Genomic DNA, 16,766 nt, shown 5'->3' with positions numbered 1-16,766 from the left:
CCCAGAAAGTGGTGAAGAACTGGGGGTCAATAATTTTTATTCTGCCATATTTCTTGAATCACTTCTTCAGTGGTTTCTAGAACACTACTCTCTACTAGTTTCAATCTTATTCCACTAGTTCTTCCTTTCTCAGCAGTGGGTCTGGAATGCTCTGAGTCCCAATCTTGGGAACTCTTCTCTAGCTACAATCTTTCATTCAGTAATATCTCATCTGTTTTTATGGCTTAAAAAAAAAACTCCTATATGTTGACGACTCCCCAGTTTATATCTTTACCTTCACATCTCTCCCAAACTCCATACTCAAACATGCAACTTCACTTGAATATCTAACAGTAATTTTAAACTTGGCAAGTTCAAACACAAACCCCATTTAATATATTCCCCATCTAATAAATAGGGAACTACTCCCCATCTAATAAGTGGCAACCCTTTCTATCTATTTGCTCAGGTAAACCTCGGAGTCATTCCTGATTCTTCTTGTTTTCTTGCCACTGTTATTTATTACATTTTAATAGCCTCTTTCTCCCTAGAGCATTATTTAACACAGCAGCTAGAGTAAGCTTTTTAGAAATATGTCCAGCTGTGCCATTCTTCTGCTCAGAATCATTCAAGAACTCCCAGCTTACTCATGGCAAAGTCCTGCTCTGGCCTTGAGGTCCTTGCAATCTGATGTGTTATTCTTTGGTTCTATCTGACCCCCTTATTCACTCTGCTTCAAATGCATGAGCTTCTTTTGTGTTGTTTGAATATTCTAACTCTCTCTCTCCCCAGAGTATTACTTGTTCCCTTGGCTTGGAACTCTCTTTCCCCAGATGTATTTGTGCTTATTCTTTTACCTCATCCAGATCTTTGCTCAGATATTCCATTTTCACTGAGACCTTTGCTAAGTACCACTTTTAAAATTACATCCCTATCTTCATTGCCCTGTTTTCCCCAAGTTCTTACCATAGCATTTATCATCATCTGACAGAACACAGATTTTACCTATTTGTTTATTGTCTATTTTCCTTAAGTGTATATATGTGAGTTTTGTAAGAGCAGGATTTTCTGTTTTGTTTATTGCATTGCCCCAATTGTGCCTAGCACTTAGTTAGCCCTCAATGAATATTTGATGAATTACTGAATGGATGGATGAATAGATGACATTGAAGTTTTCGGTTACCCTGCATAGTGATGTATGATTGTTTCATTGGTTGTGGCTGAGTTTAGTGATTATAAAAACTGACCAAATGTACCTTAAGTATCTCTGTAAAAAGTGGCTACCCATTGAATGTTGCTAGGGGTATGGGTGTGGATCGAATCAACCAGGAAGTATGTGCACTGCCATTTCTAAGAAGCCATCTCCAATACAAACACTGAGGCTATGGGGAACTATTTCACCCATTGAGAATTAGTTTCTCTTTAACTCAGGGGAAGAGTGAAGCTCCAGAAGAGGAGCCTCACTTTAAGCATAGACACTGATTCGACTTCGATTCTACTTTTGACACTCCAGCACAGATATTTGAGTTATTACAGAATGTAGTTTAGAAGGGGTATTGTTATGGTTTGGCTCTGGAATGTACCCCAAAAGCTAATGTGTTAAAGACTTGGTCCCCAGTGCAACAGAGGTGGGATTTGGGGAAAGTGATTGGATCATGAAAGTTCTGACCTAAAATGGATTTATCCATTTGATGAATTAATAATTTAAATGGATTAATGGGAGGAGGTAGAAACTGTAAGCAGGCAGGGCATGGTTGGAAGAAGTAGGTCACTGAGGTGTGCTCTGGGGTGTTACATATTGTCCCTGCATTCACTCCCTCTGTTTCCTGAGAGCCATGAGTTGAGCAGCTTTCCTCCACCATACCCTTCCTTTCTGCCTTACCTAGGGCCCAAAGCAATAGAGCCAGATGACTGGACTGAAACCTCAGAAAGTATGAACCAAAATAAATTTTTCTTTCTCTATGCTGTGTCAGATATGTTGGTTACAGTGACAAAAGCTGACTATAGTAGATGTCAAAAACTCAGACACCAGTGCCAACATACCTTAACTTAAACTCTACTCTTCCTAAACATGTGATCTTGGGCAAGTTATTTAAGTTTTTCTTTCTTTTTTTATTTTTTAAAAATCAGGATTGAACTCAGGGGCACTCGACCACTGAGTTACATCCCCAGCCGTATTTTATATTTTATTTAGAGACAGGGTCTCACTGAATTGCTTAGCATCTCGCTTTTACTGAGGCTGGCTCTGAACTTGAGATCCTGCTGTCTCAGCCTCCTGAGCCACTGGGATTACAGGTGTGGACCGCCATGCCCAGCCCGGCAAGTTACTTACATTTTCAGTCCCCAAGTTTTATCATCTGTGCAATGTGATAACAATATCTGCCTCACAGAGTTATTCTGAAGTAAAAGTAAATTAACACAGATAAGGTGCCTGGGATGGTTTGTGATATATCATAAGTACTGTATAAATTATACTTGCTATTTGAAACTGGGGTCTTATGTTAGAGACATGGAGATATCACCTTTTCAAATGCATCACTTTTGAATCCCAGAGGCTGCTACACAGTGCTTTGTATTCTAAGAAAGTACCTCTGTGTCCTGATCTCATATAGCCTCACTACACTGGTAACATCATCTGTTTTTTTTTTTTTTTTCTGTCTCCCTCTCTAGATCATAAGCACTCAACAATCTAGGAACACATCTGACTCATTCTGCTAATCTCCAAGTCTTGTAAGCTACCTGGCACATAGAAAACACACCAGTGACTTTGGCCACAACCTTAGCTGAGGAAAGTCAGCAAAATGTAAATGCACAAAAGGAATGGTGGAGAATAATTGCCCTCTGGCAATACCCAGTGGTAGCAACTATGCAATTTTAGCTTATTGTCATGTGGAAAATTAGACTGGTTGCATCCTATTATCTGATTTCCCCAAAAAGCTCTATATTAGTTTTATATTGCTGTTGTAACAAATTAGTAGTTTAAAATCATACAAATTTATTTTATAGTTCTATAGTCATAAATTTGGCATGGGTCTACTGGGCTAAAAATCAAGGTGTTAGTAGAGCTACATTGTTTTCTGTAGGTTTTAGGGAATAATCTATCTATTTCTACTTTCCAACCTCTAGAAACTTCCAGTCCCCTTCCTTCATCTTCACAATCAGCAATAACTTAGTTAATTTTCTATTACTATAACAGAACACCCACGACTGATAGTGTATAAAGAAAAAGGCTTTATTTTGTCCCATAAATTGGAGGCTGAGAGTTCAAGATTGGGCAGTTTTTATCTGTTAAGGGCTTCGTTGCTGCTTCTAAACATATTGGAACAATAGGTGGGAAAGTGGGTGCCTGTGGAAGAAAGAAAAGGGAGCCAGTTCCTAAAATAGCTAATCCATTTGGCAAGAAAGCATTCATGAGGCTTTGCTCCTGTGACTCCAACGCCTCTCACTAGGTTCCACTTCCCAACACTGCCTCATTGAAAAATTAAGTCTCAACATGAGTTTTGGTGGGGAAAAACAATTCCTCACATTGGGTCATTTCAATGTCCTTGGTCTTTTCTTTTTTAATATAAACACTCTTGTGTTTATATTAAGCCCATTCCCACATTCCAGGAAAATCTTTCTATTTTAAAGTTAGTTGATTAACAATTCTAAATGCAAACTTAAATCTACTTTGTCGCATAAAGTAGCAAATTCTCAGATTCCAGGCATTAAAGCATGGACATCTTTGAGGTAACATGGTTCTGTTTACCATTAGCCTAATTATGTTCATAAAAGTAGTTTTGGGATGCTCTATTATCTGTAGTCTTTGAGGTGTTGGGTTTGCTGTTTTCCTGTTCGTGTCACGTGGTTGCTCCTTCTTACATATTTGGCGATTCATGGTTCTAAATGCACTTTCTATGGGAGTTTTTTTTTTTCTTTTTTTTCAAACATCATGGACTAAGGAATTCAGGAACTACGTGTAGTTTCTCTCGAGGTGCTCTTGGTAGCTTTGGTTCTTTCCCACACCACAGCAACAGTGGCTTCTCAGCACTATGGAGTAGAATTTTTTTTGAAAGAAATTTGCATATCTTCTGGCCTAGTGAGACTTTTGCAGTCTCCACCTCCCCACACCCTGACTGTAGCTAGAAGGAGCTATTTGTACTTCCTCAAACACAAGCTTATTAGACTTCCAAGTTTACTAGACTTTCCTTAAAGACATTCTAAAGCAAAAGAAGAAGCAGGTGTGAGAGGGGAAAAGCATTATTAGATTGAAAGGAACCTGCATGTTGTTGGGTCGGCAAAATGAGCCATGCCTCTCTGTTAACCTTTCTATGTCCCATACCAGAGGTCTCCCCAGTTCTTAATAATGACAGCTGACATTTATAAAGTATTTACTATATGCTAGAAGCTGTTCTAGGCACTTGGCATATATTACTTTATAACAGCTATTAATATCCCCACCTTGCAGATGCAATTACAAAGAAGTTACATGACTTGCTCAGGATTCTACAGTGGTTTCTTCTGAGCAACTCAATATCAAAACAAAGACCTAGGTTCAGGATGTGACCGAGTACGCAATCATGAGAGAATTTGCACACAAACACCCTTTGATTCCAAGAGCTTTCACTCACTATTTCCTTCAAGAAGCCAAGTAAAAACAGGAAGCAAAAGGAGATCGTGGGTGGAAGGTGTGCTTGATTACCTGTTTGAGGATTGACAAATGCCTCTCATGGCCTCAGCTGTCACTCATGTCTAACCAGAAGTTTGGATGGTCTCTGCTGGCAGGTTTTGCCCTATCTTTACCAGGGTAGGAGTCACCTCATGATCAGTGTATGATACTTGCAACCCCTCGTTGGCTACACCTAAGTCATACATCATTATATATGCATTGTTGACTAATTATACCATTTCTTACAAATGCATTCAAGAACTTTTTGGAACGTTTCTAAACATGTTTATGAGTTTGGGGAATAGAGTGTATTTTTTTTTTTTTTGGAGTGGGGTGGGCAGATATTAGTCCTTAAAGGGGTATACATGTATGGATTTAATTAATTTTGGGAAAAATGCTCATAAGGAAAAAAAATTAATGTGAAAACTTGTTTAACATTTTTAAAGCAAAGCAAATAGTATTTTATTCATCCCGTTAAAATGCTTCATGTGGAGTCCTTAAATCATACACAGAACAACAAAGCTAAGAATTATATCCAAGCAATTGGCATGCAGAATCCACATTCTTTTTCTTTTATTAATATATTTTATTTGTTGATGGACTTTTATTGTATTCATTTATTTATATGTAGTGCTGAGAATTGAACCCAGTGCCTCACACATGAGACAAGCAGTCCACCACTGAGCTATAACCCAAGCCCTAGAATCCACATTCTTCTTTTTTTACTTTTGTGGTGCTGGAGATTGAACCCATGGCCTTGTCCATGCAAGGCAAACACTCTACCAACTGAGCGTTATCCCCAGCCCTAGAATCCACCTTCTTCACCACTATTTTATACTGCCTCTCTGCTGGGAACTAATACTTCACATTGAACTGACTACTCCCAAGTGTAAAGACCATACCTAGCAAGAAAAAAATTAAGTTATAAGAGGGAAGTTTACAGATATCTTGGGAGCTTTGTGTAGAGGTCCCTGGTATGTTGAGATTTCTCATAAAGTGATTAAAATCTTCAATGAGAGTTGCTAAGAAACTTACATAGGGGATCTTTGCATTACAACACTTTCCTCTCTGGTGATAAGTTGTTTTTTTCTTTTACCAAAATTTCCTCTGATACAATGTAGTTAGTGTGATTAGTTGTTGACCTTGTTGCCTAGCTGTGGCTTTACAAGGAAAGATTCATGTGGGTTTTTGGATGGAACTTCAGCAAAAAGTAGTTAACACTTTCACATAGAAATCTGGGTCCTTGGCATCACGGGAATTTGTGACATAAGAATAATTTATTATCTTCCTCTGAGACCAAGATGAAGACATGTCATGGTCTTGATGAAAATGTAGTTCTGGCTTGTGCTTGTGGATTTGCAGAGAAGGCATTGCATAAGGCATCAAAGAACAACTGGACTTTACATGTGAAATACTACCAGTGAACTTGGATATGAGGCAGATCTATGGGATACATACAAATGGAATAACCACACTAAGTCTAACTGCAATATGGAAAATGTGCAAGTTTATGATTGTTTAACTTTCAAGGAGTGTCCTCATGACTCCTTGGAGAAAAACAGCAAACATCAGAACATAGTCCAGAATGTAAGTGCCCTTTGAGTTGGTGTTTTTTCTACATCAAAAATATGACCTAGAAGAGTGCTATACGCTCACATTTTAAAATATCTGATGCTATTTTATTGGATTCTTCAAGAATTCTTAGAGATGTCAGAGATTATAAAGAATCCTGAATTATCAAAATGAGGAAACAAGTTAAATCTTTGTTTGCTCAAGATTCATGTTACAAGAGAAATGGTGGATATTTACTCCCAATCCCGATCTTCGGAAATCCCTATCTTTGGAAGAAAAAAATTATCAATAGTCATTGATAATGTATATTAACAGTTTATGTACAGCACTTAAGAGAACAGAAATAATATTCAAGGAGTGCTTACAAAATACCTAGGTCTTTTAATCCTCATGACATCAGTGCTCCAATGAAATCAGGAGTTTAGACTGACAGAGCTGAAGTTTATCTACCAAGATTAGCCAACTAGTAAATGTCAGAGATGTGATTCACGCTCCAATTGTTTGACTCCAGGCTTTGTTCTTTTCACTGTGATACAATGCATCCCTCTAGGAATTGTGTTTAACCACAGATAAGGTAATGATATTTACCCTTTTGTGTGTAGAGCACACCATTAGTCCATATAAACCTATAAACCTTATAAATACTTAATGTTAAGTACTTTTACTACTCTCCACTGAGGATGAAAAAAGCAATTTCCAATTGATCAAATGCATTTTCAGACATGGTTTACTGGTAGAATAGTTTCAGGCAATTCTGTCTTTTTATTCTACTCAGCAGAGATTTTCTTATTTATTTTGTACTAATGAACAGACACAATAAATGTGTTCTGAATTAGCTTGTACATTACTTCTCTTTCTTATACATGAGCAACTAGCCATCAGGGGACCAGATGAGATATCCCTATGCTTTCCATTCAGGAAGGTCATATATGAGGGGGCAAAAGATGTGCTATGGATAACTCACATATCATGTTGATTCACCTCCCACTCCTCAATGCAATCTAGTGCTCTGTATTAAGAAGTTAAGATTCAAGAGAATGACACCGATTTGGCATTTTACTCTGAAGTTATCAGGAGCAGTTTCCAGATTCTGATGAAAAAGAAGGAATTATTCCTTTGGTTCTGATCATGATTGTTGCAGTTAGTAGACCCTCATCTTTTGCTGTATACACCTTTTGAAAAACCATTGTAATATTCATTGAAAAAAGAAATCCAGAATCTTGGGAAAATGTGGATCCTATTATATCTCAGGGTTTATAATAATAAACCAACAATGGGAGCCCTGTTGTAGGTCTGAAGGGGAATGAAATGACCGATTTTTGCCTCCTTCTTTCAAGAATGAATCTATGAATCTAAGGGAAACAACTATGAATGAATCTATGAATCTAAGCACAACCTAGATTATGGATACCATTGTGTGGTTATGCTTCTATATGTCTGGGGTTTGTCTGCATTCTGAGGAATTAAAATTAGTGCAGTAATAACCATATATCCTAAAATAAGTTGTGTTTATTTTTATAAATTTGATTTTTACACATTGATTTGTTTATGATGCCTAAATGTTTTCCTGGAAAAGTATAAAGACTTATAAATTTGGTTGTCTTATGTATTGAAATATCATTTATGAAGGAAAAAATAAAAAGAGGATTCAAAACTGGGAGAATTGTGTTGTGGCCTGATTTCAGTTGCACTGTAGAGTTTTCTTATCCAGCCACACTTTTTGTCAAGTATCTAATGTAAACAAATGGCACTAATTTATAAGAGAAAAGGATAATGTTAGAATTATACTGTAACTCCATATTTGATGAAAATTAAATGCCATATATATTATGTTTCTGATCCTATTGCATTTAGTTGATAGCACTAAATAAACTCAACTTTTTACTGAAATGAGAATATTAACATCACACTAATTACAGTCAATAAATGCCTACTTCACTATTGGACAGAGGTGTGAAATGAGATCTCACTGAGATTATCCCATTCATGGATATATCTTTTTCCTTCCTTCCTTTTTTTTTTAGATGGAATCATGCTAGTTTGCCCAGGATGGCCTGGAACTTGCTTCTCCTTCCTAAGCCTACTGAGTAAACTGAGACTCCAGGCTTGTTGTAACACCACCCCCAACTCCACATGCTTGTGTGTGTGTGTGTGTGTGTGTGTGTGTTTGTACTGAGGATTAAATATGAGGTGCTATCAGTGCTACATTCCAGCCTTTTTAAAGTTTTTTTACTTTGAAACAGAATCTCACAAATTACAGAGGCTGACCTTGAACCTGCCATCTTCCTACTGCAGCCAATCTAGTAGCTGTGACTACAGGCGTGTGCCACTGCGCCTGTATGACACATTCCTTTTGCTGACAAAACAAGTATTTCTAAAGGGAGAGAAAAAAATTAGTTGAAAATAGCATCTGAAAGGTGCATGATAGCAGTCAGAATTTTATCTGAATTTGGGAGGGGAGAGGGAAGTGGAATGAGAGGAATGATTTACAATCCTGGTAATCGAGACACTTTTGAACTGGAGGATTAACAAAATATATACATAGAATGAGAAAATTTGTATGAAAGGAACAAGAGATCAAAGGAGATAGCTGAAAAAAAAAAGTTTAAATTTTAAAAAATTTCCAATGAGTTAATTATAACTGAGTATTTGGGAACTAATCAGAGCAAGAAAGGAAGGTAGGCTGAAAGTGAGAAACGCAGGAAGTTTCTTTCGCACTTTGGCAGATGTTGATTCCAGCATTCAAATCTGTCCAGCCGGCCCGCCAGGGCGTCACAAAGCCCGCCCCTCAGCCACAGAGCCACGCCCCCTTCGTTGGTTGTTCCCTGAGCTTCCAATACTTCCCTCCTTCTCTTTGACTCCGCCCACAGCGTCTAGTATCATTTCCTGTGTGCCGGATGCTGATTGGCCCAGAAGTCGGAAGTGAGGGCGGGTGGTGGGGCCGTTGCCGCAGTGACAGTGCTGGGGGAGTCCGAAGATGGCGGCGTCGCGTCGCTCTCAGCATCATCACCACCATCATAAACAACAGCTTCAGCCCGCCCCAGGGGCTTCGGCGCCGCCGCCGCCACTTCCCCCACCTCTCAGTCCCGGCCTGGCTCCGGGGACCACCCCAGCCTCCCCCACAGCCGGTGGCCTGGCCCCCTTCGCCTCCCCGCGGCACGGCCTAACACTGCCGGAGGGGGATGGCAGTCGGGATCCGCCCGACAGGCCCAGATCCCCGGACCCGGTTGAGAGTACCAGCTGTTGCAATACCACCAGCACAATTTGTACCGTCGCCGCAACTACCGTGGTCCCGGCGGCTTCTGCATCATCTGCCGTCGGGGTCGCTCCCAACCCAGCCGGCGGTGGCAGTAACAATTCTCCGTCGTCCTCTTCTTCCCCGACGTCTTCCTCATCTTCCTCTCCATCCTCCCCTGGATCAAGCTTGGCTGAGAGCCCTGACGCGTCCGGAGTTAGTTCCACTGCAGCTTTGGGGCCTGGGGCAGCGGCAGCTGGGACAGGGGTCCCAGCAGTGAGCGGAGCCCTACGGGAACTACTGGAGGCCTGTCGCAATGGGGACGTGTCCCGGGTAAAGAGGCTGGTGGACGCGGCAAACGTAAATGCAAAGGACATGGCCGGCCGGAAGTCTTCTCCCCTGCACTTCGCTGCAGGTCAGACACTTTTGAATTGTTTATTACAGGTTTGGACTTGAGGGGTCGGTGGTCCGATTAGAGAAAGAAAACAGGTTATTAAGTTGAAACAAGATGTGGGCGTGGTTATGGTTCTTTAATACCTTACCGGAAGACTAGAGTTTCCTTTCTTTAGGTTGAGTCTGGGGGTCGGGGCGTGGAAATGGGATGTGTGAATCCATTCTTTAGTGTTTGCATAGTGTTGATACTTGTACTTATTCTAAAACTTCCTGTAGCGTAATCTCTGGATATGCATATTCTTAAAACTTTTTCAGTTCTGAGAATGTAGGAATAAAGTTAGATTTGGCTTTAGAGCGTGTGCTAATTTATTGTGTTTTTACAACAGGGTTATGTTCCTCGAGGAGAGTCGATACCAGAAGTTTGATGTAACTCAACAAGTGTTTAAGGATGTATCATAGTCTTAGTAACCTTCAGTGGAGTTTCTGGAACCTTTAAACTCTTAAACCTTTTAAGAAGTTTACAGTTCAGTTAGGAAGACCAAAATATGTCAGTTTGAAACAATTGGGAGAATAATATTTGACTGCATTATGTGAATTTAGAAGAAATACAGGCTTTGAACTTGTGGATACCGCTGTTAGTCGTGTAAAAGACTCAGTTGCCTCAGTTTACTCATGGGCAGAAATGATATAGTAAGATTGGATAAGTAAAATATGAAAAATCTGCAAACTCCTAACTCTGGACCTCACATTTTTTTTTAACCATTGCTTATTTATTTATTTTTAGCAAGTAGTTGACTATTTTCTTTTTGAAACACTTTATTATTTTTGTTAAACAGAGAAATGTAAGACAAAAACAGATACTTTCACTGCTCAGATACTTTCTATTGATATTTTCAAAAATAAAGGTAATAAAGTTATATGCATTAGAAACATTATATTAGAAGTACTTTATATATGTTATAAAATTCAAGTAGGACAGAAGGATACAAGGTAGGCACTCCTACCCACCCACACACTTCAAAGTAACACCAAAGGTACCCTCTAATAAGTTTCTATTTGTAATGTATGTCACATCACTCCTTCATTTGGATGTTAATAGTAAAACTATGTTTGGAATTTGTATTTATTTTAATTGCAGCTCAGTAGATATTATCCTAATTTTACAGATGATACAAGTGAGGCACAGACTGTTTAAATAAAGTCCTGATTCATTCAAGAAGTAGTGAAATTTTCATTCCAGCAGTTTGATTTTAGAGCTTGTGATATCAAGCTTACACTATCATAACCTATTCCTGGGTTAAGGTAACATTTCATTTTGGTGAGTAATTGCAGTGCAGGATTTCTGATTTTTGCAGTGTTTTGAGGGAAAAGTAATTGGGGGTTTATAGACAAGGATAGCTTTCATATATATATATATATTTTATTGTAGCCATACTTAGAAATACATTTTACACACTCCAACAAAATGGAATAAAAATCTTCAGGACACTATACTTTTCCATACACAAGTATGGTACTTGGATATTTTTGTCATAACTCATCTCATTTTAAGCCAAAGATCCATTTAGGATCTTGACCAGTGAGTGGTATGAGAAACACAGAAAATCATTTTTAGGTCAGTGTATCCATTCTTAATATACAGACATTACTGTTAGGAATATAGTGAATTGAGTCATAAATAGGCTTTCATCTAACTAGATGTTCACTCAAGGGTCTTACATATTTTAGATGAAATAGCATTTCTTTTCTTTAAGCTGATTGAAAGATCTAAGTCTGATTTTATAAATCAGCCAAGATTGTTTACTTTTGCAACTTATTCTAAATCTTTTAAAATAGTGTTTCACAAGTCTTGTCATTTTTTACAATAACTCTTTATAAGTAATCACTAACAAATTATAATTAGTTATATTTATTTATGTATTAATTTACTCATCAAGTGTCTTCCAAATCACACCTCATCTATTTGCCACAAGTTATTTTTAATTCTGCTCTTGAGGTTTATATATTCCTAGGTAATCTAGAATACAAACAATAAAACAGCTTTGTAATTAAGTAATAGTTTAACCTAGAATTGACTTTTTAGAAAAAAAAGGTTATAGTTCAGTTGTGGATAACAAAAAATAATAACAGTAAAATTCATGATATAAAAATATAACATCCTTGAGTCAATTTCCTTTACTTTCCTGTTTCTAGGATAACATTAAAGCTTTTTTCAATGTAGTTTCCCTCAGGTATAGGTCAAGTAGTTAAAAGTAATTTTTTGTTAACTATTAGTTGGTTATTATGGTAGTCGTTGAATATGGTAGTCAATGAAATAAATATTTTAAAGATAGGAAGTTGGTAAAGTCCCTTGGGTAGAAAAGTTGTAGTTCATTTGTTTCATAAATATTTTATTACTTATAGGTCAGGTATTAAATACTGGCACAATTTTGGAGTAGCAGATAGTCCTTACTCTTACGGAGCTTCCAGTGTACTGGGAAAGTCTAAAGAAAAACAATTAACAAAACTCCACAAAGTGTGCTACCTAGAGTGATAGAAAAAGAACAGAATGCTCTCTTTTGGAGTGTGTGATAGGGCTGTTATTCTGGGTTTGGAACAGTTAAGAAGTCTTTCTAGATAAGGAGTTTTTTTTTCTTTTTTTAAAGGAATTCAAAGGTTAAGCCCAAGCTAGCCAAGCAAATGATGGAAGGAATAATAAATAATGCCTTTATTTCTATTTAAAAATGAGTTTACATTTCGGTGGCATGAAATGAAACCATTTAACAACCTCAGGCACAGTATTAAGCCATATATAAATAGTACTTATGATTTCACTTATATTGCTATAAGAATACTAATCATATTCTTATATTCTTTCCAGCAATAGAATTAATATTAGAATTGTCCTGGCCACAATTAGAACGTAATCTTCGTTTTTCCTTGTTGATATCAGTACTCAAAATACTGTTTCAAATGACTTTCAGAATACTATTTCTAATCTTCCTAATGATCTTTTTTTTTTTTTTTTAAACTGTTGACTAAAGTTAACTTTTCTATAGATAAGGTCTTCGACGCTGACATTCTGTTGTCAGCAGTACAACACTCAAAGATCTTCATAAATAGGACCAATTTATAGCAATACCATCATAATTCAGTTCCTAATAGTAACATTTTTGTGAAGGGACCAGTATAATTCTGACAAGATCTATTTTTGTAGAAAAGTTGAGGTTTTGTTTTGTTTCTTCTTTAAGGTTTTAACAAAGCATTGGATTCTGAAGACATTTTGAAGTAAGGTTTCTGCTTCAGTCCTGGAGTGGGAATCTTTTTGTACTTTTAATTTTACCAGTTGTCCTTGGTTGTACTTCCAAGTAAATGTCTTGCCTCATGGTTTAAGAAGGGTCTACTTTGGTACTGAAAGGAATTAGTTTCATAAACTAAGAAATATCTTCTTAGACTTCAAATTATTGTTTACAAACTAGATTATCTTTTACTTAGTGTTATCTTAAAACCTTAATATTTCCTTAAGATACCTCTTTTTATAGGAGACTAAGGCAGGAGGATCACAAGCTCAAATCCAGCCACGCTCGGTAACTTTCTGAGGCCCTGAGCAATTTAAAGAGATCCTGTCTCAAAATTAAAAATTAAAAAATGGCTTGGGGATGTGACTCTATGGTTTAGGGCCCCTGGGTTCAATCCCTGGTACAAACAAAAAAAATAAGACAAACAAACAAAAACCCCCACAAAACCCCACCTTTTAAAAAAAAGTTCCCATAGAACTTCTAGTTAGAAAGACAGAGCAAATGTTTCTTTTGTCTTAATATCACTTTTTAGAAGCAAATTGTTCAAAGAATAATGAACAGACTTTTAAATAATAGAGGAATGCTTTCATAAATTGTAATATTGCATAATTTCTGTTAATATTATCTGCTTCAAAGTTCCTCTAGCATATTTTTTAATGCATGTCAATTATATAGATTATATTATATAATTATATAACTAGATTATATAGCCCATATACACCTAGGCCATATGGTATAGTGTATTGCTCCTCTGCTACAAACCTGTAGAGCATGTTAATGTACTGAATATTGTAAACAGTTATGATACAATGGTAGGTATTTGTGTATTTAAACAGAAGAAGAGTAGTAAAAATACCATATAAAAGATTTTAAACAATTGGTATACCTGGTTAGGCATGTATACGTGAATGGAGGCTGTAGGACTGGAAGCTACTCTGAGTGAGTTGTGAGTGAACAGTGAGTGAATGTGAAGGCCTAGAAATTATTGTATGCTACTGTAGATTGTATAAACATGTACACTTAGGGCTACATTAAATTTACCAAAATATTTTCTAATGGTGGGTTGACCTCAATTTACTGTAACTTTTTTATTTCCTAAATTTTAAATTTTTAAAACTTCTGATTCTTTTGTAATAACACTTAGCTTAAAACATAAACACTTTGTACAAGTGTTCAAAAATGTTTTCATTCTTTACATTCTCACTCTATAAGCTTTTTTCTATTTTAAAACTTATGTTTCTGTTATTTTTTTATTTTATTTTATTTTTTTACTTTTGAAACTTTTTTTGTTAAAAAATCAAGACACAAACATACACATTAATTAGCCTAGCCTACACTGGGTCAGAATCATCCCTGTCACCCACCTCCATATTTTGACCCACTGGAAGGTCCTCAGGAGTGTAACACACATGGAGCTGTCATCCTCTATGATAACAATGTTTTCTTCTGGAATGCCTCCCGAAGGACCTACCTGAGGCAGTTTTATGGTTTATTTCTTTTTAATAAGTAGGAGTACACTCTAAAATAATAATAAAAAGCATAATATTATAAATATATAAACCAATAATAGTCTTTTATTATCATTATCAAGTATTATGTACTGTACATAATTGTATGTGCTCCAGTTTTATATGATTTTGCCATAGGTTTGCACCATCACCACACACACTGGAATAATGTGTTACACTAAACATTACAATGGCTATGAGGTCACTAGATGATAGGAATTTGTTGACTCCATTGTAATTTTATAGGACCACAGTTATGGTTGTGATCATTGTTGAGCAAAACATCATGTGCAACTTTTGACTTTATACCAAGAGTTGGCGATCACTGGGAGTCATCTTAGAAGCTGCCTTCCACATTGACCTTGTTTCTCATTTCCTAGCTTACTCTAAAACAACTAACTGAAGATTATTAGTTTTTATACTTGACTTTTCTAAGAAAGTAAAGTATAAATTTCTTTTTAATCATTATTTTAGATGAATTCCACAGATTATTTATTTATATATTTTTGGGTACCAGGGATTGAGCCCAGAGGCACTAGACCACTGAGCCACATCCCCAGCCCTATTTTGTATTTTATTTAGAGACAGGGTCTCACTGAGTTGCTTAGTGTCTCACCTTTGCTAAGGCTGGCTTTGAACTCTTGATCCTCCTGTCTCAGCCTCCTGAGCCACTGGGATTACAGGTGTGTGCCACTGTGCCGCAAATTACACAGATTTTAATATGTAGTATTTTCATTATCATTCAGCTTGAAATGTTTTCTTATTCTATTTGTGTTTTCTCCCTGATCCGTTAGTTATTTAGCAATAAGCGTCAGTTTTTTGTTTGTTTTGGGTACTAGGGATTGAACCCAGGGGAACTTTTACGGCTGAGATACATCCGCATCCCTTTTTATTTTTTGTCTTGACAGGGTCTAAGTTGTTGAAGGTCTTCTAAATTACGGAGGCAGGCTTGGAACTTGCAGTCCTTCTGCCTCAAGCTAGGATTCTATGTGCCTAGGTCCTGGCTAGCAATGTGTTGTTTAATTTCTAAATTGTTGGTATTTCCTAGATGTCTTATTATTAATTTCTAATTTAACTTTACTGAAATAAGAAGGGCATATCCTATATGATTTTAGACCATTCAGATTTATTGAGGCTTTTGTTCTTTGGGTCAGCATTTGATCTGTCTTGGTGAATGCTTTGAAAAGATTATGCATTATGCAGTTGTTGGTTCTAGTGTTATGTAAATATCAATTAAAATGAGGTAGTTGATAGTGTTGTTTTGATCTCATATCTTTACTAATGTTTTTGTCCATTGGTATCATTAGCTAAGCTCTCCAACTCTAATACTTATATTGTCTATTTTTGTCTTTGATTGTATCTATATATATCTCTATATATCTATCTGTATCTATATCTATATATTTCTCCCAGTGCTAGGGATTAAATCCATGGCCTTGCACAGGCTAGACCTTCCTCTATCATTAAGCTACACCCCAGGCCCAACTTTGTATTTTTAAGCTCTGTTAGTAGATACATAAACATTTATGACTATATGTTGTTTTAGTCAAATCAGGCTGCTATAAAAGTATAATAGTCTGAATGGCTTATAAACAACAAAAAATTATTTATCATAATTCTGAAGGCAGGAAGTCTGAGATAAGTATGCCAGCAGGGGTGGAATCTAGTGAGGGCTGTCTTCTGTGTTGCAGATTTTGGGCTTCTTATTGTACCCTCATGTGGTTGAGGCAAAGAAAGAGAACATTCTCATGTGTCTTCTTAAAAAGGCACTAGTTCCATTTATGAAGGCTCCATTCTAATGATCTAATTACCTCCCAAAGATCCACCTCCTAATACTTTCACACTGGTAGTTAAAATTTCAACATATGGATTTTGAGAGAACACACACACATTCAGTCCATTTAATATATAACTTCCTGAAGATTTGACCTTCATATTTTGAATTATCATGAAATGTTACATTTTACCTCCAGTAATATTCTTTTTTTCTTAAGACTACTTTATCATATATGAATATACTTCAGCTTTCTTAGCTTACTATAATAAGCTAAGCATGGTACATTTTTTCCAGTCATTTACTTTCAATCTGTCTTGGTCTTCATAAAGTGTATCTGTTGTAGATAGTATATATTTGGGTGTTGTGTTTTTAAACA

General features: G+C 36.7%; 1 protein-coding gene across 2 annotated transcripts in view; it reads left to right on the top strand.

Annotated features, from left to right (window-relative positions):
* The first annotated feature begins 8,688 nt into the window (after positions 1 to 8,688).
* Positions 8,689 to 16,766, top strand: part of TNKS (tankyrase) — a 216,116-nt gene continuing 208,038 nt past the window's right edge. The window contains exon 1 of one of the 2 annotated variants that reach the window (XM_081269053.1): positions 8,689 to 9,849. In XM_081269053.1, the coding sequence (XP_081125179.1) occupies positions 9,177 to 9,849 (673 nt within the window). In that variant the 5' untranslated portion in view covers positions 8,689 to 9,176. The remainder of the gene's footprint in view (positions 9,850 to 16,766) is intronic. The other variant, XM_081269054.1, reaches the window with a different exon arrangement.

The sequence above is a fragment of the Spermophilus citellus genome (genome assembly GCF_964194105.1).
Source record: "Spermophilus citellus genome assembly, chromosome: 16".
NCBI classification, from domain to species: domain Eukaryota; kingdom Metazoa; phylum Chordata; class Mammalia; order Rodentia; family Sciuridae; genus Spermophilus; species Spermophilus citellus.
The sequence above is the reverse complement of the archived record's forward strand: the minus strand, read 5'-3'. Positions and strand labels throughout refer to the sequence as shown.